The sequence below is a fragment of the Thamnophis elegans genome, chromosome 9 (assembly GCF_009769535.1).
Source record: "Thamnophis elegans isolate rThaEle1 chromosome 9, rThaEle1.pri, whole genome shotgun sequence".
Taxonomy (NCBI): domain Eukaryota; kingdom Metazoa; phylum Chordata; class Lepidosauria; order Squamata; family Colubridae; genus Thamnophis; species Thamnophis elegans.
The window spans coordinates 8,583,381-8,606,615 of NC_045549.1; the positions used below are offsets into that span (position 1 = coordinate 8,583,381).

Below are 23,235 nucleotides of genomic sequence, written 5' to 3' on the forward strand. Positions count from 1 at the left end.
CCAGGCTTTTTCCAGGAATCTCCCTTCAATTCAGGAAGCTTCCCTTTTAGGAAACGTTTCTTTCCCTGCCTTTGAAACCGTAATGTCAAGTATGTGAAGCACTTAGAAAATGAGAACAAGGATTCCATCTGCCGCTTCTAAGCAATTTGCATGATGCATGAATTAACCTTCAGGATGCAAAGCCGGAGACCAGATGCCAGCTTGGCATTTGTGCACCAAACAGAAGTAACCTGAGGGGAAATGTAGGAATGGAATGGAATGGAATGGAAAGGAATGGAGTGGAATGGAACGGAACAGAACGGAACGGAACGGAACGGAACAGAACAGAACAGAACAGAATAGAATACATTAGAAAATAGAATAGAAAATTAGAATAGAAAATTAGAATAGAATAGAGTATAGAATTAGAATAGAAAATTAGAATAGAATGAAATAAAATAGAATATAGAATAGAAAATAAGAATAAATAGAAAAGAATAGAAAATAAAATAAAATTAGAATGGAGTGGAGTAGAGCAGAACAGAATAGAATAGAAAATTAGAATGGAATGGAATGGTATGGAATGGAATGGAAATAGGACTAGGAATAGGAATAGAATAGATAGAATAGAATAGACTATTAGAATGGAATGTAGTGGAGTGATATGGAATGGAATAGAATAGAAATAATAGAGTAGGGTAGAGTAGAAGAGAAGAGAAGAATGGAATGAATAGAATGGAATAGAATAGGAATGGAATAGAGGAATGGAAGAATGGAATGAATAGAATAGAATAGAAGAATGGAATGAATAGAATGGAATGGAAATAGAAATAGAAAATTAGAATGGAATGGAGTGGTATGGAAAGGAATTGAATGGAAATAGAAATAGAATAGAATATTATAGAATAGAATAGACTTATTAGAATGGAATGTAGTGGAGTGATATGGATTGGAATGGAAATAGAAATAGAATAGAAAAGAATATTAGAATGGAATGTAGTGGAGTGATATGGAATGGAATAGAATAGAAATAATAGAGTAGAGTAGAAGAGAAGAGAAGAACGGAATGAATAGAATGGAATAGAATAGGAATGGAATAGAGGAATGGAAGAATGGAATGAATAGAATGGAATGGAATAGAATAGAATATTAGAATGGAATGGACACAGTCCTCCTGAGCTTTGTTTTCACTGGCAGAGACTAAGGTCAGTCCTTCACTGTTTCCAGGCCAGCCCTGCAGGCCAGATCTAAGCATCCCACAGGCCGGATCCAGCCCACGGGCCTTGAGTTTGACACCTCTGGTGTAACGCATGCCTCCTTCCAGTCATCCTACAGTGGGAAACAGCAACGGCTTTTATTTGATGGCTGATTTTTCAGCTCCTTGCCTCCATATTTGTATGCGTGGGAATTTCCCCTCTGATCTTTTCTCCCGGGAGTCGCAACAGCTTGCTGGATTCTGCTTGGCTGCCCTTTCCATCACAGCAACAAAAAAGCAACAACAAAGCCGGCCCGTTTTCGGAAAGGGCTTGTAACTCATACGCTCCCCTTTTTCCCTACTCCGAGTTCTGCTCTGTGACTTAAGGCACAAATACCACAGCAGCAGATCAAACCAGCGGGAAGTACCACCCAATCCTCGGAACTTGCAGGGAAACAAAAGATAATTGACCCAGCGCTCGCGTCCTTTTGAAGAAATCTGCAATTCTGGGAAATCATTATTAATTATGATCCAACGAAGAGACATTCTACCCCATTTCAGTATGTAATCAAAACTCCAGAGACTCCCCCCCCCCCCCAATGGAAAACAGGAAGGGATATTACAGGCAACCTGGCTTTCTACAGGAATATATACAAGGCATGGTGATTTACTGTTTTGCTATTTCCTTTGATTTCTCTTAAAATATATCTGCACTTTGCTGCTAGAAAAGATATTCAAATAGCTTAAAATAGCGATGCAAAAATCATATGTTCAAACTCAAATATCAAATTTGCAAACTTTTTCCTTCCTTCCTTCCTTCCTTCCTTCCTTCCTTCCTTCCTTCCTTCCTCCCTCCCTCCCTCCCTCCCTCCCTCCCTCCCTCCCCCCCTTCCCAGCTTCCTTTCCCTTCTTTCCCTTTCCTTTTATTTTTCCTTTCCTTTTCCTTTTAATTTTCCTTTCCTTTCTTTTCCTCTCCTTTCCCTTTTTCTTTTAATTTTCCTTTCCTCTTCCTTTTAATTTTCCTTTCCTTTCTTTTCCCTCCCTTCCCTTCCCTTCATGTCTTCTTCCTTTCCTTTCCTTTCCTTTCCTTTTCCTTTTCCTTTTCCTTTTGATTTTCCTTTCCCTTCTCCCTCCTGTGGGTTTTCCATCCTTTCAGCAAAAGTCTGTTTGCATATTTGCGAACTGGTAGGGAAAGTAAGTGAAATACCACCCCTGCAGTAGATGGACAAATAGAAAGGGGAAAGGACACACCTGACTTATAATCACAGTATTTTTCGGACTATAGGACGCATCGGTGTATAAGATGCACCAAGATTTCGAAGAGATAAGGAAGAAAAAAAAGATTTTGTCCTCCCTGGCCCCCAGGAGCACTCTGTGGGCTTCAGCAGGGCTGGGGGAAGGCAAAAACGCACCCATTTTTGTGGAAAATGGGCCATATTTTGCAAAAATGGAGGGGTTTTTGCCTTCCCGTAGCCCAGCTGAAGCCTGCAGAATGCTTCTGGGCGCTGGGGGAAGACAAAAATGCCCCTGTTTTTGCAAGAAACGGGCAACAAATGGGCGAAAAACAGGCCGTTTTTCACAAAAACTGAGGCGTTTTTACCTTCCCCCAGCCCCCAGGAGCATTCTGCAGACTTCATGGGACGCCAGGGTGAGGCTTCGGGAGGCCAAAGATGGCTGTATTCGGTGTATAAGACGCACCAACATCTCCACGCTCTTAAGGGGGGGAAAGGTGTGTCTTGTACTCCGAAAAATACGGTAGGTTTCCTCTTGCAAAGGAAATTCTTTTTCCATGACCTGAAGATACTTTTTGGAGTTTTCTTCAGCTGTTTTTCTCGTCCTCCCCGTCCCCCCTCCACGTCCCCCCCGTGTTCCCACAGGCTTTCTTCTAAAATGAAGATGATTGTGCAAACCAATTTGCTATGGTCCTTTCTTCCTTGACAGATATTTCTTTAGAGAACTGTGAATTAATTAAAAAAAAGGGGAAATTGGAGATTTGTAGGGAACATTAACTGCTCAATTATTATTCATGAAGTCCACGGGTGACTTCAGCGTTGGGGTTCAGACGCGGGGAAAACTTCGCATCTTCGAATTGGGCAACAGCGTGAGGCTCATGTCTTCGGGAGGGCGGATGTGTGTGTGTGAGTATACAGGCAGTCCTCGACTTACAACGGTTCGTTTCGTGACCGTTCAAAGTTACAACGGCACTGAAAAAAGTGACTTACGACCTTTTTTCACACTTATGTCCATTGCAGTATCCCCATGGTCACCTGATTTGTATTCGAATGTTTGACAAATGGTTCACATTTATGACGGTTGCCGTGTCCCAGGGTCATGTGATTTCCCTTTGCGACCTTCTGACAAGCCGAGTCAACGTGGAAGCCAGATTCACTTAACAACCGCGTGACTCATTTAAGAACTGCAGGGATTCACTTAATCAATGAGATGAGAAAGGTCGTAAAATGGGGCAAAACGTGCTTAACAAATTTCTCACTGAACGACATAAATTTGGGGCTCAATTGTGGTCATAAGTTGAGGACTACCTTTATTCATTCAGTATTCTTCTTGCTGGGAGATTCTTGTGAAGTCCTGCAGCTAGAACGGGGAGATTACATTTAGTTCTCGACTATCAGGGTTCCAAATAGCATCCAAAATTAAATCAGAGTCCGAGGCAAAGGATTCCTCAAAGTTCCAATTTATTAAGAGAGCCGTGTTGGCACATCTGGAAAAACCTGAATCTGAAAGCTTCCAGGTTTCCCCATCCAGTAGAAAGTTCAAGATCTTGTCCCCACACCCACAAGTCCATCACATGGTGCAATCTCCCACTGCCACAAAGACAGATTCAAACCCATCCAGTTCCAGCCAGGTGCAGAGACAAAGATGACCTTGACTTTCTAAGAAGAATGTTGTTATGGCTACACATCACCCAACTCCACATAACCCCCCCTCCCATTTTCCCACGGTAGAAAGTAGACAGTAGAAAGTGTGGCAGGCCTGAAACCTAAAAAGAAAAGACTCCTTGCAGGTCTGACAACAAACACAATTCAGGTGATTGCACTCACTGGTGGTCATTAGGCTCCTCTCCAGACTATAAAAAGCTACTGGTGCACATGCCCCTCTTTGCAGAAGTCAACGCAGGATTGAATGTCGGAGGACATTACTGTGAGCTTGGCAGGCTGGATTGCTGCCAAGCCTTATCTGTGTTTATTGCTGCCTGAGTTTGTCTGAGTTGCTGCCAAGGTCCTTATCTGTTTGTTCTGCTTGGCTTTCAGCCACTGAGGTTTTGGTGTCTTGCTATTAAAGTACATTCCAGTTAAGCTTGTCTCGGCATTCGTTACTGGACGGAGGAGGGGGTCAGAACAGTTATCTATTAAAAAAAAACTGGGTATGTTCTCCTTAGGCATCGACTTTATGACATTTTGTAACTTTTTAAAAAAAAAAAAACGTCATTTACGCCCATTAATGCAGATTTAGAAACTTGTTTGCCATTTGATAGATCTGCGTTTTATGCCACACATAAATCATTTCTGCCTTCCTTCTGGTTTTATTTCTCTGTTGGCTTCTGTTAAGTTTGTTATTGGATTTCTATTGGTTTTGCTCTTCATACATTTTGCTTTTTTTTTACCTCTTTTTTTTGTGTTTCTTTCTGTAAAGCAAATAAATAAACGCCTTTAGAAATATAGCCGAAGTTAGATGGTGCAGGGAGTTAATAGCTTTCCCGGTTGCAACCCCAGCTAATCACCACTTCTGCTAAGAATCCTGCTTTTAAAGCATAGAGGTATTTCATCGGAGAATTTGGTGTGTCTTCGCCAGCTGATCTTACTACCTTTCTCTCTCTCTCTTTTTTTTTGCAACTTGTGTAACGATCACCCTGGAGGCCGCTCCGATTTCAGACACCGCCTGGGCTGAAATCTGCTTAGCTTTAATAAAACAGCAAGATTTGACACACACACATACACACCCTCCAGACTTATAAAATGATAAGTTGTGCAGAATTGGCACAAGGAGCCACATTCCGCTTTGACCCGACTTTCACGATTTATTGTTAGAGACTAGCCAGAAGGTAAACTACGAGATGACTGATCCTGGTTATAAATTGCAAATTTGGGATTTCCCTCCCTAGTCTTGTGAATTTATATCGGTGGGTACACATCCCTCGCCCACACGCCCAAGTCAGGGTTAGATCTTCGGCTCCCTTGTGGCAAGCCGATACGTGCCTGGCTGTGGGATTAAAAATAAAGTTTAGAACATTGGGGTATAATTATTTAAAAACAAAACAATATCTAAAAAAAGCTCTGATGTAAATTCTGGCAGCGCGGGACTTAACATGCCACAATCATTACAAGCGCCATAAATAAAATTTCCTTGTTCCCCATGACTCCCCCGCTGCTTTCTAAATATGGCCTGCAATCTGTACTCTTCCCTTTATTTCAAGGAGTGGCATTCAGCAGGAGTTACGGTATTAACCTTTCCAGGGAATGCAAAGCTATCCCTTGGCCCTTTTGGTATATTCAGAGTCACTCTTCCATCCCTCCTGGGCTTGAGTGCCTGAAGGATGGATTTGGGCCAGCTGATCTTTGGTTGACCCATAAACCTATTTTTAAAAAACAGGGGTGTTTAGCATGGCTTTAGTCAAGAGGGCATTAAAGACCCACAATGCCTGGGCTCTATATGGAGGCAGAAAATTAAAAGATCTTTCTTTCTTTCTTTCTTTTCCTCCCTCCCTCCCTTCCCTTTCTTTCTCTTTCTTTCCCTATCTTGCTCTGACTCTCTCTCTCTCTCTCTTTCTTTCTTTCTTTCTTTTTCTTTTCCTCGCTCCCTCCCTCCCTTCCCTTTCTTTCTCTTTCTTTCCCTATCTTGCTCTGACTCTCTCTCTCTCTCTCTCTCTCTCTCTCTTTCTTTCTTTCTTTCTTTCTTTCTTTTCCTTGCTCCCTCCCTCCCTTCCCTTTCTTTCTCTTTCTTTCCCTATCTTGCTCTGACTCTCTCTCTCTCTCTTTCTTTCTTTCTTTCTTTCTTTCTTTCTTTCTTTTTCTTTTCCTCGCTCCCTCCCTCCCTTCCCTTTCTTTCTCTTTCTTTCCCTATCTTGCTCGACTCTCTCTCTTTCTCTCTCTCTCTTTCTTTCTTTCTTCTTTCTTTTCCTCGCTCCCTCCCTCCTTCCCTTTCTTTCTCTTTCTTTCCCTCTCGCTCTCTCTTTCTTTCTTCCCTCCCTCCCCCTTTCTCTCTCTCTTTTTCTTCCTTCCTTCCTTCCTCCCTTCTCTCTCTCTTTCTTTCCCTCCCTCCCTCCCTGCTGCCTGCCCTTCCTGCCTACCTGCCTGCAAAACTAATTTATTTAGCAGCATCACTTTCATGTACAGGTAGGCCTCATTTAGCAATTGACTTGCTTAGTGACAGTCTGCAAATAAAGATGATGATAAGAAAGTAACTTTAACTTCCTGCGTTTACAAGTTTAGCAAGTCTGTGTAAAGCAAAGCAAAGTTGTAGGATAATAAGCACAGCTGTGGTTTTCCTCCCTCCCTTCCTTCCTTCCTTCTTTCCTTCCTTCCTTCCACCACCCATCTCACTCATGGTGATTCCAGGCAGCTTACAAAAATAAAACCCCAATACCACCCTCCCACCACTCCCCCACCCATCTTCTAGTTTAACCTCTGCTCAGGAAGAAACCACACACCCTTTCAGATAAATGGTTGTCCAACATCATCCTAAAGACTTCCAGTGTTGGGGCATTCACAACTTCTGGAGACAAGTTGTTCCACTGGTTAATTGTTCTCACGGTCAGGAAATTTTTCCTCAGTTCTAAGTTGCTTTTCTCCTCGGTTAGTTTCCACCCATTGCTTCTTGTCCTGCCCTCAGGTGCTTTGGAGAATAGCTTGACTCCTTTCTTTCTTTCTTTCTTTCTTTCTTTCTTTCTTTCTTTCTTTCTTTCTTTCTTTCTTTCTTTCTTTCTGTCTCTCTGTCTGTCTGTCTGTCTTTCTTTCTTTTCCTCGCTCCCTCCTTCCCTTTCTTTCTCTTTCTTTCCCTCTCTCTCTCTCTCTTTCTTCCCTCCCTCTCCCTTTCTCTTTCTCTTTTTCTTCCTCCCTTCTTCCTTCTCTTTCTCTTTCTTTCCCTTCCTCCCTTCCTGCCTGCCTGCCTGCCAAACTAATTTATTTAACAGCATCACTTCCATGGAGCTGTACAGGTAGGCCTCATTTAGCAACTGATTTGCTTAGTAACAGTCTGCAAATAAAGATGATGATAAGAAAGTAACTTTATCTTTCTGCGTTTAAAAGTTTTGCAAGCCTGTGTAAAGCAAAGCAAAATTGTAGGATAATACGCACAGCTGTGGTTTCCCTCCCTCCCTCCCTCCCTCCCTCCCTCCCTTCCTTCCTTCCTTCCTTCCTTCCTTCCTTCCTTCCTTCCACCACTTGAGTCCCCCTCGGGGAAAAGGGCGGCATATAAATGTAATAAATCCAATCCAATAAATCCACCACCCATCTCACTCATGGTGACTCCAGGCAGCTTACAAAAATAAAACCCCAATACCACCCTCCCACCACTCCCCCACCCATCTTCTAGTTTAACCTCTGCTCAGGAAGATACCACACACCCTTTCAAATAAATGGTTGCCCAACATCTTCTTAAAGACTTCCAGTGTTGGGGAATTCATAACTTCTGGAGGCAAATTCTGCTCCACTGATTCATTGTTCTAACTGTCAGGAAATCCCTCCTCAGTTCTAAGTTGCTTCTCTCCTTGGTTAGTTTCCACCCATTGCTTCTTGTCCTGTCCTCAGGTGCCTTGGAGAATAGCTTGACTCCCTCTTCATGGTGAGATAGTGGAAGACTGCTCTCCTGTCGCCCCCTCCTGCTTCCTTCCAGGATGCCTCTTCCAGATCCGAAGCTCCCTTCTCCTTGTTTTCCTCTCCTCTCTCCCCCTTCATCTATCTAGGTGGTCTTTGAGCATTAAGAAGAATTGGTACCTGCTGAGTGCAGTAAAGGAGCTGCTCTAATTGACTTGGAAATGTTTTCTTTTTGCCTCCAGCTTGTCACGAATCCTGCACTACGTGCCGCGGTCCGACGGCAAGCAACTGCTCCACCTGCCGAGACCCATCCCTCGTCTTACTGGAAGGCACCTGCGTGGCTAATTGCGGGCCGCGGTTCTACGTTACGGATGGAGTTTGCAGAGGTAACAGCTACCCCACCGTGCCGTTCTTTTTCATTCACTTTTTAGCAAGGACAACTGTTGAGATCCAGGCAGCTGTTTAGCCCGTATGGGGGTTGGAGCAGTGGTAGGGTTCCGGGTGGTACAGCCCGGTACGGACATAGGAGAAGTAGCCAGGAGCAGCAGTTACCGTACCGGTACAGTGGCTCGTTTGGCCCACCCGCCCACCCACGTTCTATGGCTGTTTATACGTGACTGGCCAATTGTGCACAGCGTGTGGCGCCTATGCAACTACCGCCGTATGCAACTACGAGCAGAGGTTGCACAATGGTTAGAGTGCAGTACTGCAGGCTACTTCTGCTGCCTGCCGGCTGCCTGCAATTTGGCAGTTCGAATCTCACCAGGCTCAAGGTTGACTCAGCCTTCTGTCCTTCCGAGGTGGGTAAAATGAGGACCCAGATTGTTGGGGGCAAGAGGCTGGCTCTGTAAACCACTTTAAGAAGGCTATAAAAGCACTGCGAAGCGGTATATAAATCTAAGTGCTATTGCTATTCTTTCCTTCCTTCCTTCCTTCCTTCCTTCCTTCCTTCCTTCCTTCCTTCTTTCCTTCCTTCCTTCCTCTCTTAATTCCCTTCCTCACTCTCCCTCCTGGCGGCACAGTGGTTACAAAGCAGTATTGCAGTTTAAGTCTGCCTACTACCAGCAGTTCGATCCTGACTGGCTCAAAGTTGACTCAGCCTTCCCTCCTTCCGAGGTGGGTAAAATGAGGACCCCGATTGTTGGGGGCTAAGAGGCTGACTCTGTAAACTGCTTCGAGAAGGCTATAAAAGCACTGCGAAGCGGTATATAAATCTAAGTTCTATTGCTATTGCTAAAATGTATGAAAGCACCTTTTTTTTTGAAGAGTTTTTCATAGGGGCCCTCCGATCTTTTCAAACAGACTCGCCCATTTCTCAGTTTGCCTCAGGGGTGAGGCATTCCTTTAAATTCATAGTCCCTCTTCTGAGGGGGGGGGGCTTTGTTTACCCAGACGGTAAACACCATATTATCCGGAGTTAAGGGTGGGTTTATCAGCAGAAGAGAGCCACACCTGCCAGCATAAATATTTGGTGTTCAACGCCACTCCTTTTTCAAGCCCTCTTGGGGAATTTTAATAAGAGGAAGAGTCATTGTAAGGGCGGGGGGGGGAGGACTCACCCTCATACAGCATTAATGAAAGGATAAATGGTTCCCCCTCCCCCAGGCATTTTACCGTTACCTAGTACAGGTAGTAAAGGTTGGCAGTTCAGCAGTTCGAATCCCTAGCGCCACGTAATGGAGTGAGTTCCCGTGACTTGTCCCAGCTTCTGCCAACCTAGCAGTTCGAAAGCACGCAAAAAATGCAAGTAGAAAAATAGGAACCACATTTGGTGGGAAGGTAACAGCGTTCCGTGCGCCTTCGGCGTTGAATCGTGCCGGCCACACGACCACGGATACGTCTTTGGACAGCGCTGGCTCTTCGGCTTTGAAACGGAGATGAGCACCGCCCCCTAGAGTCAGGAACGACCAGGATAGATGTAGGAACCTTTTACCTTTACCTGTGTCTAATCGGATTCTCCTCTTTGCCAGCTTGCCGCGAAGGTTGTGACAGGTGTTACCTGGAGCAGCTGAGATGTTTGTCCTGTGCTTCCGGCCGAGTTCTGCTGGGTGGCAACTGCCTATCAGAATGTCCCTATGGCTACTACGCGGATGGTTCCCGCACATGCAGAGGTAAGAATCTTGGGAATGCTTTGATAGTAGGTTTTGGAGGGCTGGGCTTTTGTTTAACAGATTAACAGAGTTGGAAGGGACCTTGTAGATCCTCTAGTCCAGTGGTTCTCAACCTGTGGGTCAGGATCCCTTTGGGGGTATAATGACCCTTTCACAGGTGTCGCCTAAGACCATCGGAAAACACATATTTTCGATGGTCTTAGGAACTGAGACACCAATTTTATGGTTGGGGTTCACCACAGCATGAGGAACTGTATTCAAGGGTCGTGGCATTGGGAAGGTTGAGAACCACTGATCTACTCCAACCCCCACCACCCAAGGAGGAGACCCTTTAGCATTTCTGACAAATGCCAGTCCAATCTCTTCATGAAAGCCTCCGGTATGAGGTTCTCACGACTTCTGAGTTGGCTCAGGGGTCCCCTTTTGCGACTTTCTGACACGCAAAGTCTGGCTAACCTAACCACGGTAGCGATTCCCTTAACAACGGTGAAGCCAGCAAGGCCGTAAAATGGGGCGAAATGTACTGAACAAGAGTCTCACTTAGCGACAGGCGTGTTGGGCTCAAGTGTGGCCATAAGTCGAGGACTACCTGTATCGGTACGTGCGCTCATACCAGAGGTGGGTTCCTACCAGTTTGCACCTATTTGGTAGAACCAGTTTGTCAAATCTACCGAACCGGTTAGAAGAGGTTCCACCAGTGGACCCAGAAAGCAGGCCACACCTACAGAAGAGGTTCCAAACATTTTTGAAACCCACCACTGGTCCTTGGATATGATTATTCTACACTATCATGCTCCTATTTTAAAACTCAGTGCCTCTGTGAAAGGTAAGGATGACTACTGCGTTTGTGGTGCAATCAGAACATTGCGTGTGTTGAAGTTGTTTTAACGCAAACCAAAGATGCCTTTTAAAAAACAAGTTTACATCATATTCTTATGCATGCCAGTGCTGTGTGTGAGGTAATTTAAGGTGGTTCTGACAAGTGTCGTCGGCATCTTCATATCCGGTCACATGGGCGGCAAGCCACTCCCATCAGGTCACATGGGCAGCAAGCCACTCCCACAAAGGAGGCCACACCCACAGAGTAGGTTCGAACAATTTTTGAAACCCACCACTGGCTCGTACGCACTGTATGTGTATGTGAGCAAATCAGTGCGTGCAGTTAATAGCTTCATGCTTCGTTGTATGAAAACTCTACATAGTAATCAATGTTTTTAGGCTCGTTGAAATCAGTGCTGGTGTTAAGTGGTTGGGGAGTGGAAAATCTTATTTAAAAACAAGCTGGCTTGCTGTTTAGTGTTGCTGTTTTGCATAGCAAATAGATCTTTTGCTTAAATCAGCTGCTGTAGTCTTCCTGGAATACTGATGAACTGAACAGACTACTACTAGTCTTCCGGCATATTATCTGGTTCGATAGCACTGGGTGCAGGAATCAAGATAGGAGGAAGGGTTCTGGAGGAACCAATCCATAGACAAGCGCCGCGGTGGCGCAGTGGTTAGAATGCAGCATTGCAAGCTGACTCTGCCTCCCACTGCCAGCAGTTCGATCCTGACTGGCTCGAGGTTGACTCAGCCTTCCATCCTTCTGAGGTCAGTAAAATGAAGACCCAGATTGTTGTGGGCAAGAGGATGACTCTGTAAAACCGCTTAGAGAACGGCTGTACCCCCTCACATTTTATTTTATTTTATCAAGCAAAGGTTTGACTAACATTTTCTTTCTTTCTTCGTTCCCAGCTTGCCACAGTTCGTGCGCTGGCTGCACAGGACCTTTGCCCACTCAGTGTTCCTCCTGCTCCTTCCCCCAGGCCTTCTACCAGGGCCAGTGTCTCCTCGCCTGTGGAGAGGGCTTTTATCAGCACCACAACCTCTGTAAAGGTAACCCATATATCTCTGTCTTGATAGGCCGACGAATGAAATCTCTCCCATTCATTCTCTCCTGCGGTTTTAACGTTTGGGAAGTTTTTCGTTTCTCCTGAAATCTTTTCTTTTTCAGATACTGTATTTTTCGGAGTAGAAGACGCACCTTTTTCCCTCAAAAAAGAGGCTGAAAATCTGGGTGCGTCTTATACACTGAGTGCAGCATTTTTTGCCCCCTGAAACTCTGCCCCTTCACCAAAATAGCCTTTAGGAGGTTTTCAGAGAGCTCCTGAGGGCTGGGGAGGGCAGAAATGAGTGAAAAATGGGCTGTTTTTTTTGCTTAATTTTGGCCGCCCCAGCCCCCAAGAGTACTCTATAAGCATCCTAAAGACTATGCATGCAAAATTTTTTGACAAAAAATGGGCCCATTTTCATGACAAACAAGTTGGTTTTTGCTCGTTTTTTGCCCCACCCCCATGAGCATTCTACAAGCCTCCTAAAGGCTATTCATGCCTTTAAAAAAAAAATGGGCCCGTTTTCACAAAAAACTGACCATTTTGGGGAGGTCTGCAGAGTGCAAAATCTTTTTTTTTTTTTTATTTGCCTCTTCAAAACCTTGGTGCGTCTTATACTCCGAAAAATACGGTCATTGTCAATCACAGGAGCCCAGGCAGTTCAAAGGAATATAGATTTATTGCATGCTAATGCTCTCTACAAGAATCCGAACTACTAACAGTCAGAGCAAATTGGCGGTAGATAAGAATAAAAGTGATTTGAGGTGGGCTGGACTTAGATCTCTTCTGGGAGCGAAGGGACTCAAGACTGTTGACAAGTTTGACCCTGCCCTCGGGCTCAGGCTGATCACCTCCTACAGCATGCGCAGTGCAATTAAAATTGTTCTGCACATGCAAAAACAAGATGGCGCCGCCTATGGCGCCGCCTGGAGAACTGGTTCAGGGGCATGGCAGGCCTGGGTCGCTGCAGGTTCCAGTGATCCAGGCCATCAAATCACTACTGGTTTGGCCGAACCGGTAGGAACCCACCACTGAGTCTTGTTTGGTTTGGTTTCCCGATTCTTCTTCTTCTGCAGGTTGTCATTCATCCTGCAGAGCTTGCGTTGGCCCAGAACATTCACACTGTATGCAGTGCATGAACCCAGAGGAGAACCTTCAACCGCACCTGAGCCTTGAGGAGAGGCCGGTTGGCACCTGCTTGCCTCAGTGCAAAGCCCACTTCTACAGTAACGACGACAGGGTATGCAAAGGTGAGCAAAGATCTGTTCCCTCCCAAGTTTATAACTGAAAAAGAGAAATTCAAATTGTGAGCAGGGTGAAGCTTACTGTATTTTTCGGAGTATAAGACGCACCCTTTCCCTCAAAAAAGAGGGTGAAAATCTGGGTGCGTCTTATACACTGAATACAGTGGTTTTTTTGCCTCCTGAAACTCGGCTCCTTCACCACATAGCCTTATAGAGGCTTTCAAAGAGCACTCCATAAGCCTCCTAAAGACTATCCATGCCCTATTTTTGACAAAAAACAGCCCCGTTTTTGTAAAATTTGGGCCGCTTTTTTATCGTTTTTGCCCCTCTCCCCGGAGCACTCTGCAAGCCTCCTAAAGGCTATTCATGCCCTTTAAAAAAAACAGGCTCATTTTCGTGAAAAAAAGGGCTATTTTGGGGAGTTTGCAGAGTGCAAAAACTTTTTTTTTAAAATTTGCCTCTTCAAAACCTTGGTGCGTCTTATACTCCGGTGCGTCTTATACGCTGAAAAATACGGTAAGTCTTTTAACATGGAGAACTAGCTGAGGCTGAATTCCTCAAGCAGACCAATGTCTCTGTGTGTCTTGGGGCCTCCTACTGCAAAGAAAAAAAAAGATGCTTTCGAAGTGAATTTAGCAATAGTAATAGCACTTATATACCGCTTTACAGTGCATTATAGCCCTCTCTAAGCAGCTTACAAAGTCAGCCTATTGCCCTCAAGAATCTGGGTCTTCAGTTTACCCATCTGGGAAGGATGGAAGGCTGAATCAACCTTGAGCTTGGTGAGATTCGAACTGCCAAATTTCAGGCAGCCGGCAGTCGGCAGCAGTAGCCTGCAGTACTGCATTCTAACCACTGCGCCACTGTGGCTCAAATTTAAAGCACATTTGAGCCTTTTTTGGCGCCAAAAGAAGGCTGCCTAAAACATAAATGTTTTCTTTGCCTTACCAATGTTAGACCCGAGGGAGTCTGTTCCAATTTTTTTACTACCAATTCTGTGGGCATGGCTTGGTGGGCATGGAAGGGGAAGGATACTGCAAAATCCCCATTCCCTCCCCACTCCAGAAGTGGTATTGGCCAGTTCCCCTCCAAACTACTCAAAATCTCTGCTACTGGTTCTCCAGAACCTGTCAGAACCTGCTGAATTTCACCCCTGGTCTGAAGTCTGATGAGAGTTAGATGTTGAGTAGCGGTACCACTGTACTGAGAATTGAGTTCCAAGAAGTTGCTTTAAAGCATATAGAAGTGCAACCAAAGCCGTTATCTCGTACTCTTTAAAGCAAATGCTTCTCTTCCCTGGATCACAAGGTTGTCCATCACAGCAGCTGTATACTCTCAGGAAAAGACAGCTGGGTCAAAAATGTCTCTCTCTCTCCCTCCCTCCTTCCCTCTCTCTGTGTGTCTCTTATCTCTGTCTCCCTCCCTCCCTCTTTCTGTGTCTCTCTCCCTCTCGCTCTCCCTCTCTCTGTCTCTCTCTATTTGTCTGTCTCCTCCCTCTCTCTGTGTCTCTCTCTATCTCTCCCTCTATCTCTCCCTCTCTCTATCTCTCCCTTCCTCCATCTGTGTGTGTGTCTCTCTCTCTCCCTTCCTCTCTCTGTGTGTCTCTCTCCCCCTCCCTCCCTCTGTGTCTCTCTCTCTGTCTGTCTCCCTTTCTATCTCACTCTCTCTGTGTCTCTCCCTCCCTGTGTCTCTCTCTATCTCTGTTTGTCTCCCTTTCTATCTCACTCTTTCTGTGTCTCTCCCTCCCTCCCTCCCTCTGTGTCTCTTGCTATCTCTCTCTCCCTCCCTCCCTTCATCTGTGTGTCTCTCTCTCCCTCCCTTCCTCTCTCTCTCTGTGTCTCTCTCCCACTCCCTCCCTCTCTCTGTGTGTGTCTATCTCTATCTGTCTCCCTCTCTGTGTCCCTCTCTCTGTGTCCCTCCCTCCCTCCCTCCCTCCCTCCCTCCCTCCCTCTGTGTCTCTCTCTATCTCTCCCTCCCTCTCTCCCTTCATCTGTGTGTCTCTCTCTCCCTCCCTCCCTCTCTCTGTGTCTCTGTCCCTCTCTCCCTCCCTCCCTCCCTCTGTGTCTCTCTCTCTCAGACACACACACACACAGACAGACAGAGACAGAGAGAGACAGAGACACACTTACCTTCTACCGGTTCGCAAATGTGAGCACTCCGCCTTCCGCCTTAATTAAGTGCCTAAATGGGATGCAGTAGAGCTGGGGCAACCGCTACTGGTTTGGGCGAACCGGTGAGAACCGGCAGAATGCCACCTCTGACATACATGCAAAACACACACACACAACACACACACACGCACACACACACACACACACACCTCCCTGAGCTCCAAATCTGAAGCAGCTTTCGTACAAATCACTTTGAAAGAAAGAATTCTGCAGATCTGGATAACTTCCACATCGGCGAAACACATCTCTGAGCCGACCAATAAACTGCCTTCAAGTGATGGGCTAATAAAAAGTGGTTTTGTCAAGTGATTTAGGTTGTCCTGACATTTATTGGAAGAAAATCCTGTTCAAAGGTAGTTCTCAACTCCTTTTTTTGTTGTGCTCAAGGGTGGCTTTTTTTGTGTGTATGAGTGTGTGTGTGTTTTTTGGTTAACAATACCACATCGCCTTCTCTCTTAAAAGCACCAGTTCAGCATTTGTACCCAGAATATGTACCAACGAAGCAAGAAAATTTGCTTATGATATAGATTGGAGGAAATTGGAACGAGAGGTGAGGATGCTGAGACTAGCAGATCCCAGCTGTAGAGACGGCAAGAGGAGAGTCCGAAGACCAAATAATTCAAACCTCTGCCTGAAGCAGGAAATTCAGAAATAAAAGTATCCCCGTAGAGACAGCTTTTTAGTTTCTGATTGTCCATAGCCTCTTTCGGCAGCCTGACACACCCCCCTGTCCCAAAATCCGGCGGTTGAAATTGGTTTGAAAATGGCCATATTACAAACAGTGAACTCCTCCACGCCTTCTGTCAAGTTTGTTTGCTGATTAAGTGCCTTCAAGTCAGCTTTGTCTCCTGGCAACGGCCTAGATAAATCCCCGCCGTTTCCTTAGCAAGATTTTCAGAAGTTGTTTGCCATTGCCTGTTTCCTAGGGCTGAGAAAGAGGCACTGGCCCAAGCTCATCCAACCTGGCTTTGTGCCAGTGGTGGGTTCCGGATCCCGTGGCAACTGGTACGTTGCGACGAGGCCGGGCGTCCGCTATCTGCATGCGCACCCACCGTCCGCAATGCTCCAACTGCTCGGCGGAGTGTCGTGCGGGCGCCGTATGCTGTATGTGCGTGCGCAAATGGCCTGGTTGGGTCAAATACAGGTAAGGAACGCGGGCAGGCAGGTGGGCCCTCTGAAGCACCGTACTGGAACGGTGCCTGCTGCTCCCAGCAGGCACCGGTACTCCCGTACCAGGGCGTACCGGCCAGAACCCACCACTGCTTTGTGCCTAAAGCAAGATTAGAACTCAGTGACTCCCAGGTCCACAGTTACACCAAACTGATTCCCTTTCTGTCAATAAAATTCCCTTTTTACGGCCATGCAATCCCTTAATTCAGGGAAGAGTCAGGTTGACTGAGTGGATCTGAGCATTTACTAGCCGGATGCCCTTCCTGACATCACAGGGAGTTCACAGCAGATATTTTTTTCTTGGCACCCTGCGAGAGAAACATCTGCCACTGCCTAGGATTGAACTCTCAACCTTCTGAGTGAGAGGCAAGCTTCTTCACCATTTAGGCCACCATGCTGCTCCAGCTCTTTCTGTCAATACCAGTAGTAAACGAGTGATTTCTTATTAACAGAGGTATTATGATTAAATCCCCATCTCAAAATGCGAGAGAAGGGAGGTAAATTAATCTTTTACATCAACATCTGTAATAAGCCATGTGGAGGATGGATGGATGGAAAGCTGGAGAGAGAGAGATGATGGATGGAGAATGGATTGATGGATGGATGGATGGATGGATAAATAGCTAAATAAATAGATAGATAATAGACAGATAGATGATGGATGGATAGATAATGATGGGTGGGTGGGTGGATGGATGGATAGATAGATAGATAGATAGATAGATAGATAGATAGATAGATAGATAGATAGATAGTATAATGAATAGACAGATGATTGGATAGCTAGATAGATGGTTGGAGAGAGAGATATGATAGATAGAGAATGAATGGATGGATAGATTGATGGATGGAGAGATAGATAGATAATAAACCAATGATGGATTTCTACCATGTTTCCCCAAAAATAAGACAGGGTCTTATTTTCTTTTGACCCCTGAAATAAGCGCTTGGCCTTATTTTCAGGGAGGTCTTATTATTTTTGAGGCGCAGGAGGAGGCGAGTGTGGTCACCTCATGGCTGCTGCTGTGTTGCAATATTTTCTGGGAGGGCTTACTTTTGGGGGAGGGCTTGTTTGAGCGCATGCCCTCAAAAGCCCGATTGGGCTTATTATCCGGGGAGATCTTATTTTGGGGGAAACAGGGTAGATGATGTATGTATGTATGGATGGATAGAAACATATATAGAAAGAATGGATAGATAGAATGGATAGAATGGATAGGCAGGTGATTGGATAGCTAGCTGGATGGATGGAGAGAGAGAGAGATGATGGATAGAGAATGGATGGAGAGATGGATGGATGTGGGCCAACCCATGGCTACAATAAGATTGTCCATCTTTATTCAAGGCAATGTGTTCTAATGTGGATTTCATGTTTGCTCAACTAGCGTCAGGCCCGAAACCAATAACGACATATGGTGATTCTTCCAAGCTGAGTTCTTTATTGTTTCACGCCTACAGACAAAATATTGCAAAACCGAAGGCTCTGCTATCTGTATCCACCATATACTCTGAGAACTACTAGAGATATCATGTGATATCTCTCCCACATAATATCTAGAGTGAGTTGCCTCTTACTCCTCTGGAGTTGCATCCTTTCCCTCTGGAGTTTCATCCTTTTACATTCCCTCATTCTTTTTTCATTTTAGGTTGCTCTCCCGCAGCTCAAGCCCTGGGCATTTAAGGGAGGGGGGGGGAAATCTGCAGCATTAAAAAAGAAAAAAGATGATTGGCGCTTCAGGAAAAGCTGTTACCAGACTGTGTAGAACAGTGTTTCTCAACCTTGGCAACTTGAAGATGGCTGGGGAATTCTGGGAGTTGAAGTCCGGACATCTTCAAGTTGCCAAGGTTGAGAAACACTGGTGTAGAATATGTGGCAAAATCCCCTGCAGCAATTCTCATGATTAAAAAATAGTCCGAGAAAGTCAATTTTTTTAAAAAAGTAACTTGGGTAGCACAGATTCTCTAATTAACTTTAGACTCAGGGTCTAATGCTACGATGAAGCTTCCTTTTTGGACATTTGCTCTCTTTGGAGGGATAGTTGTTTAGATCGGCGCCCCCCCCCCCAACTTTTTGGGCGCCGGGGACCGGTTCTGTAGAGTGAGATTTTTCCACGGTGTGATGACCTGGGACAAGGCACGAAGGTCAACCAGCAAGCTGAGAGTTCCCACTCCCCTTTAATGCGCCAAAATTCCCCCTAAACACTCCCACGTTCTTGGCACGTCCAAGAACAAAGCATGCGCATACACAAACACAAACACACACACACACACACAGCAGCCTCAGTCCAGCAAAACAAAGGAACAAGGAAATGCGTCCACAAAACAAGGAACAAACAATGAGTCCACGAACTAAGGAAAAAAACGGTGAGTCCATAAAGTTAGGAAGAAGGTACTGAGCCCACAAGTAAGGAAGAAGCAAGCAGTCCTGCAGGCACCGAATTTCTGTACCGGCACACCGGTATCAATTCAGTGGCAAACGCTCCTCCCCACAGCATCTCCTTAAATCTCAATCCCCAGGTGTGACTTATGAAGAGGGGCGGCGTTCTTTCTTTCCAAGCCATTGGGTCGGCCTGCGTTGTTCCTGCCTTCTCTCCACTCTCCGTGCTTGGGGATCAGGAGAGGGTGTTCCTTGTTCAATGCCTAAGCTCTGTTGCTCCTCGTGTCCGTTGCTTGCCCTCTCTCGGTCATCTTGCCCCCATCCCTCCTAACGAGCCATCCCAATTCTGAGGGGCCCTGGGCTGACTCCGCCTGTCTCTGCCCACCTTCCTCCGAAGCCAACGAAGCTGCCCCCTCAATCTCACATCGGCTCCAGCTCTCGATTGTCTTCCTCCGCAGATTCAGGCTCCAACAGGAGCATGGTATGCGGACTGAAGGGGGCGTGGTTTCATGTGTTGGCTTTATCCTGCGAATGGGGCCCGGTTTCTAGCATACTGTGGTCTGGTGTCAGTCCATGGCTCGGGGGTCGGGGGCCCCTGGTTTAGGCGATTGTGTATGTTGCTTTCTTCTCCAAATATGTGGCCCTGGAACTTTTACTCTGGTGTTTGTCAACCGTAGCTACTTCAAGAGATGTGGACTTCAACTCCCAGACTTCCATACATGGCTGGGGAATTCTGGGAGTTGAAGTCTACACTTCTTAAAGGGGCCAAGGCTGAAAAACCACTGTTCTACTCACAAGTCCCGCCATCTTTAAAAAACTGTATCGGTTTATTGATGGACTCGCTTTTCTCTTCTTCCCGCTGCAGCGTGCCACTCCTCGTGCCTTTCTTGCACCCGAGGGTCTCCCGAGAACTGCACCGCTTGTGCCCCTCCTCAAGTCTTTCATGAAGGCCGTTGCAGCTCAGAATGTCCAGAGGGATGGTATCCTCAGGAAAGCCGTTGCTATGGTGAGTGTCCGGAGCGGAACTCCTGGGCAGTAGAACCAAAGAGTACAGGCAGTCTTCCACTTACAACATTTCACTTAGTGACCAGTCCAACAGCACTGAAAATGCCCACTTACAACCACGTTTCACTTATGACTGTTACGGCATCCCCATGATCACGTGATTTACATTCAAATGCTTGACAACTGTCTCACATTTATGATGGTTGCCGTTTTTGCTCGTTTTTGCCCTCCCCAGTCTCCAGGAGCATTTTGCATGCCTCTCAAACTCACTGCTTGTCCTATTTTTCACAAAAAAAGGGGCATGCAGAGGGTTTGGGAGACCTGCGGAGTGCTCCTGGGGACTGGGGAGGGCAAAAACTTCCTCTTCAAAATCTTGGTGCATCTTATACTCCGGTGCGTCTTATAGTTTGAAAAATACGGCATATCATTTTGTGCTTCTATATCCTTAATTCTTTGGGCAGCTCATTGTTTTATTGAGTTGTTTTATTATTACGCAAGAGACAGGAAGGCCACAGCTTCCAGTGGTGGGATTCAGCCAGTTCGCACCACTTCGGGAGAACTGGTTGATAACTTTCTGAGCAGTTTGGTGAACTGGTTGTTGGAAGAAATCGTTAGGGCAGAGAACCGGTTCTTAAATTATTGGAATCCCACCACTGGCAGCTTCTTACAAAATTTGCTAAGTTTGGTGATCCAGGAGATTTGTGATTGCAGTTTTATTTGCTCTGGTAGCAAATAACAGAATTCCTAGTCATGCCGGACTCTTGACGAGGTTGATAGCTTTGATCATCTGTCAAAATGACACAAAAAGAGGTCCCTAGAACTCTTCCACAGGCAGGTTTTTATGAAAGAGATGGGAAAAGCATTCCATTTCATTTGACCCATTTTATTTCACTTTATTTGACTTTTATTATATTCTTTTATTTTGTTATTTTTATATTATTATGAAATTTATTTGCTGTCAATCCCAAAGGTGCTTTTTTCAAGAGGCAGCTGGACTTCCTTGTTTTTTTCTTTTGAAGACATTTCACTTCTCATCCAAGAAGCTTCGTCAGCTCTGACTTGGATGGTGGGGAATGGAAGGATTGATATTCTTTGCAGGCAGCTGGTCATTTGCATCCTTTCAGAGATCTGTTGAGGCCCCTTGGTGGTTTATCTGTATCCTGAGGGTCACCCGAGTAGTGTTGTCTTCTGCATTGAATACCATTGAACCAGTGGTGGGATTCAAATAATTTAACAACCAGTTCTCTGCCCTGATGACCAGCTGGGTAGGCGGGGCTCAGTGGTCATGTGACTGGGTGGGTGTGGCCAACTCAACGTCACTCAGGTCAATGGGCACTTCGCCTTAGCTGTTAGAATGTAACAAGGGTTAACCGGAGAGGCAGTTTCTGTAAGCAGGGCAATAAAGATGAGGCTAGAAACAACACCAGAATGTTTCCTTCCTGCCTTCTTTACAGGATTAGCCCTGTAAAAATGAGATTTCTTCCAACAACCGGTTCTCCGAACTGCTTAGAAAGTTAAGAACCGGTTCTCCTGAATAGATGCGAACTGGCTGAATCCCACCACTGCATTGAATGCCAGTTCCATCTAAGTTCCATCTTCAATTTACAACTTAATTTTGAAGCAGAGGCTTCGTAGCTAAAACAGCTGGCGCAGGTTTGAAGCCTTCCTCGCTTCTTCCCTCTCTCCCCTTGGTTAGAACTCAAATGCTTACCTGCTCTTTTGTGACAGTTTGATAGCGAAGGTATTAACCACCTCTGGATTTGGCTGTGTTTTATTTTTTTCTGACTCATCTTTTACTGCTGGCTTCTTAAAAATGATTTGTGTTGCTGACAAAGAAATATGCACAGGCTCCAGAAAACGGGTAAATAACAGATGGCAGGAGAGAGTTAGCAGCAAAGATCTGCATGAGAATAATGGGACTTTGCGGAAAGAATTACCTTGGCAGCAATGAAGATATTCTCCTTTTGTTTTTAATTGGCCTCTTAGCCATCTCTGTCCATGAGTGATAACGCGGATGGAAAGGTCTCCGTATGTAAATGTGTTCAAGTTTCATGTTTATCACAGATGACTATGATTTACATATAGATGGTAGATGTCACTATTTTCCAGAGTTGGAAGCAGGGCTGGGTTCCTGCCAGTTCTAATTCCTTCTATAGAAGAAGGTTCCACAAATCTACAATGCCGTTTAGAACCGGTTCCAGCTCCCTCCCCTTGCCCGTCCACCCATCATCAAGATGAAGAGCGAGAGGAGGAATTCTGGGAGTTGAAGTCCACAAGTCTTAAAGCTGTCAAGTTTGAACTCCCCTGGGGTTTTTTTTTCTAAAGGGTTAGGGGTGCAAGGGTCTTGTAACTTGACAGCTTTAAGACTTGTCCACTTCAATGCCAGAGTTCCTGAGCCAACATGACTGGAGGAGGAATTCTGGGAGCTGAAGTCCACAAGTCTTAAAGTTGTCAAGTTTGAACACCCCTGGGTTTTTTTTCCTAAAGGGTTAGGGGTGCAAGGGACTTGTAACATGACAACTTTAAGACTTGCGTCCTTCAAATGCCAGAGTTTCTGAGCCAACGTTTTGGTTGCTAAGCAAGAGCGTTGTTAAGTGAGTTTCACATTTTACAAGTTGGCCACGCCCACCTAGTCACATGGCTGCCAAGCCACTCCCACTCAGTCACATGGCTGGCAAGGCACTCCCACAAAGCAGGCCACACCTACAGAAGAGATTCTAAATTTTTTTGAAACCCATCACTGGTTGGAAGGCACCTGGGAGGTCTTCTGGTCCAACCCCCCTTCCTCAAGCTGGTAACCTTATACCCGGGATGGCAAACCGATGGCACGCAGAGAGGACTCCAGATGCCACCTGTGGCACGCATGCCATAGGTTTGCCATCACAGGTATAAGGTTACCAGCTTAAGGAAGTGGGGTTGGCGCAGCTCCACCGCGCCTCCTGCCAGCCAGCTGATTTTCAGGTCTCTGTCATGCAGACGGGAGACACATGCCAGCGTAGTTGAAGTCCACAGGTCTTAAAGTTGGCTGGAGAATTCTGGGAGTTGAAGTCCACAAGTCTTAAAGTTGCCAAGTTTGAAGACCTCGGCTCTTAATGGTGATTCAGAAGTGTAAGATATTTTTAAAAAATACTTTATTTTTTTATTACAAATTTTTATATATATATTTATATTTATAAGTAAATAGGCAACAGATTGCCTATTTACTTATAAATAATATAGGTCACTCATTCTCATCTCTCCTATCTGAGCCATTTTGAAATCAAGGCCCCCTCTGAATATAGCTGATGTAGGCCTGATTTATAGTCTCCATGGAAACGGCGGTGATAAATTTTTGGCTGTAGC

At 45.5% G+C, this 23,235-nt stretch overlaps 1 protein-coding gene across 1 annotated transcript in view; it reads left to right on the top strand.

Annotated features, from left to right (window-relative positions):
- FRAS1 (Fraser extracellular matrix complex subunit 1) overlaps window positions 1–23,235 on the top strand; it is a 224,195-nt gene that overhangs the window by 16,574 nt on the left and 184,386 nt on the right. Inside the window, exons 6-10 of the mRNA XM_032224319.1 lie at window positions 8,187–8,330; window positions 9,915–10,055; window positions 11,790–11,930; window positions 13,003–13,176; window positions 19,754–19,894. Of these exons, the coding sequence (XP_032080210.1) occupies window positions 8,187–8,330; window positions 9,915–10,055; window positions 11,790–11,930; window positions 13,003–13,176; window positions 19,754–19,894 (741 nt within the window). The remainder of the gene's footprint in view (window positions 1–8,186; window positions 8,331–9,914; window positions 10,056–11,789; window positions 11,931–13,002; window positions 13,177–19,753; window positions 19,895–23,235) is intronic.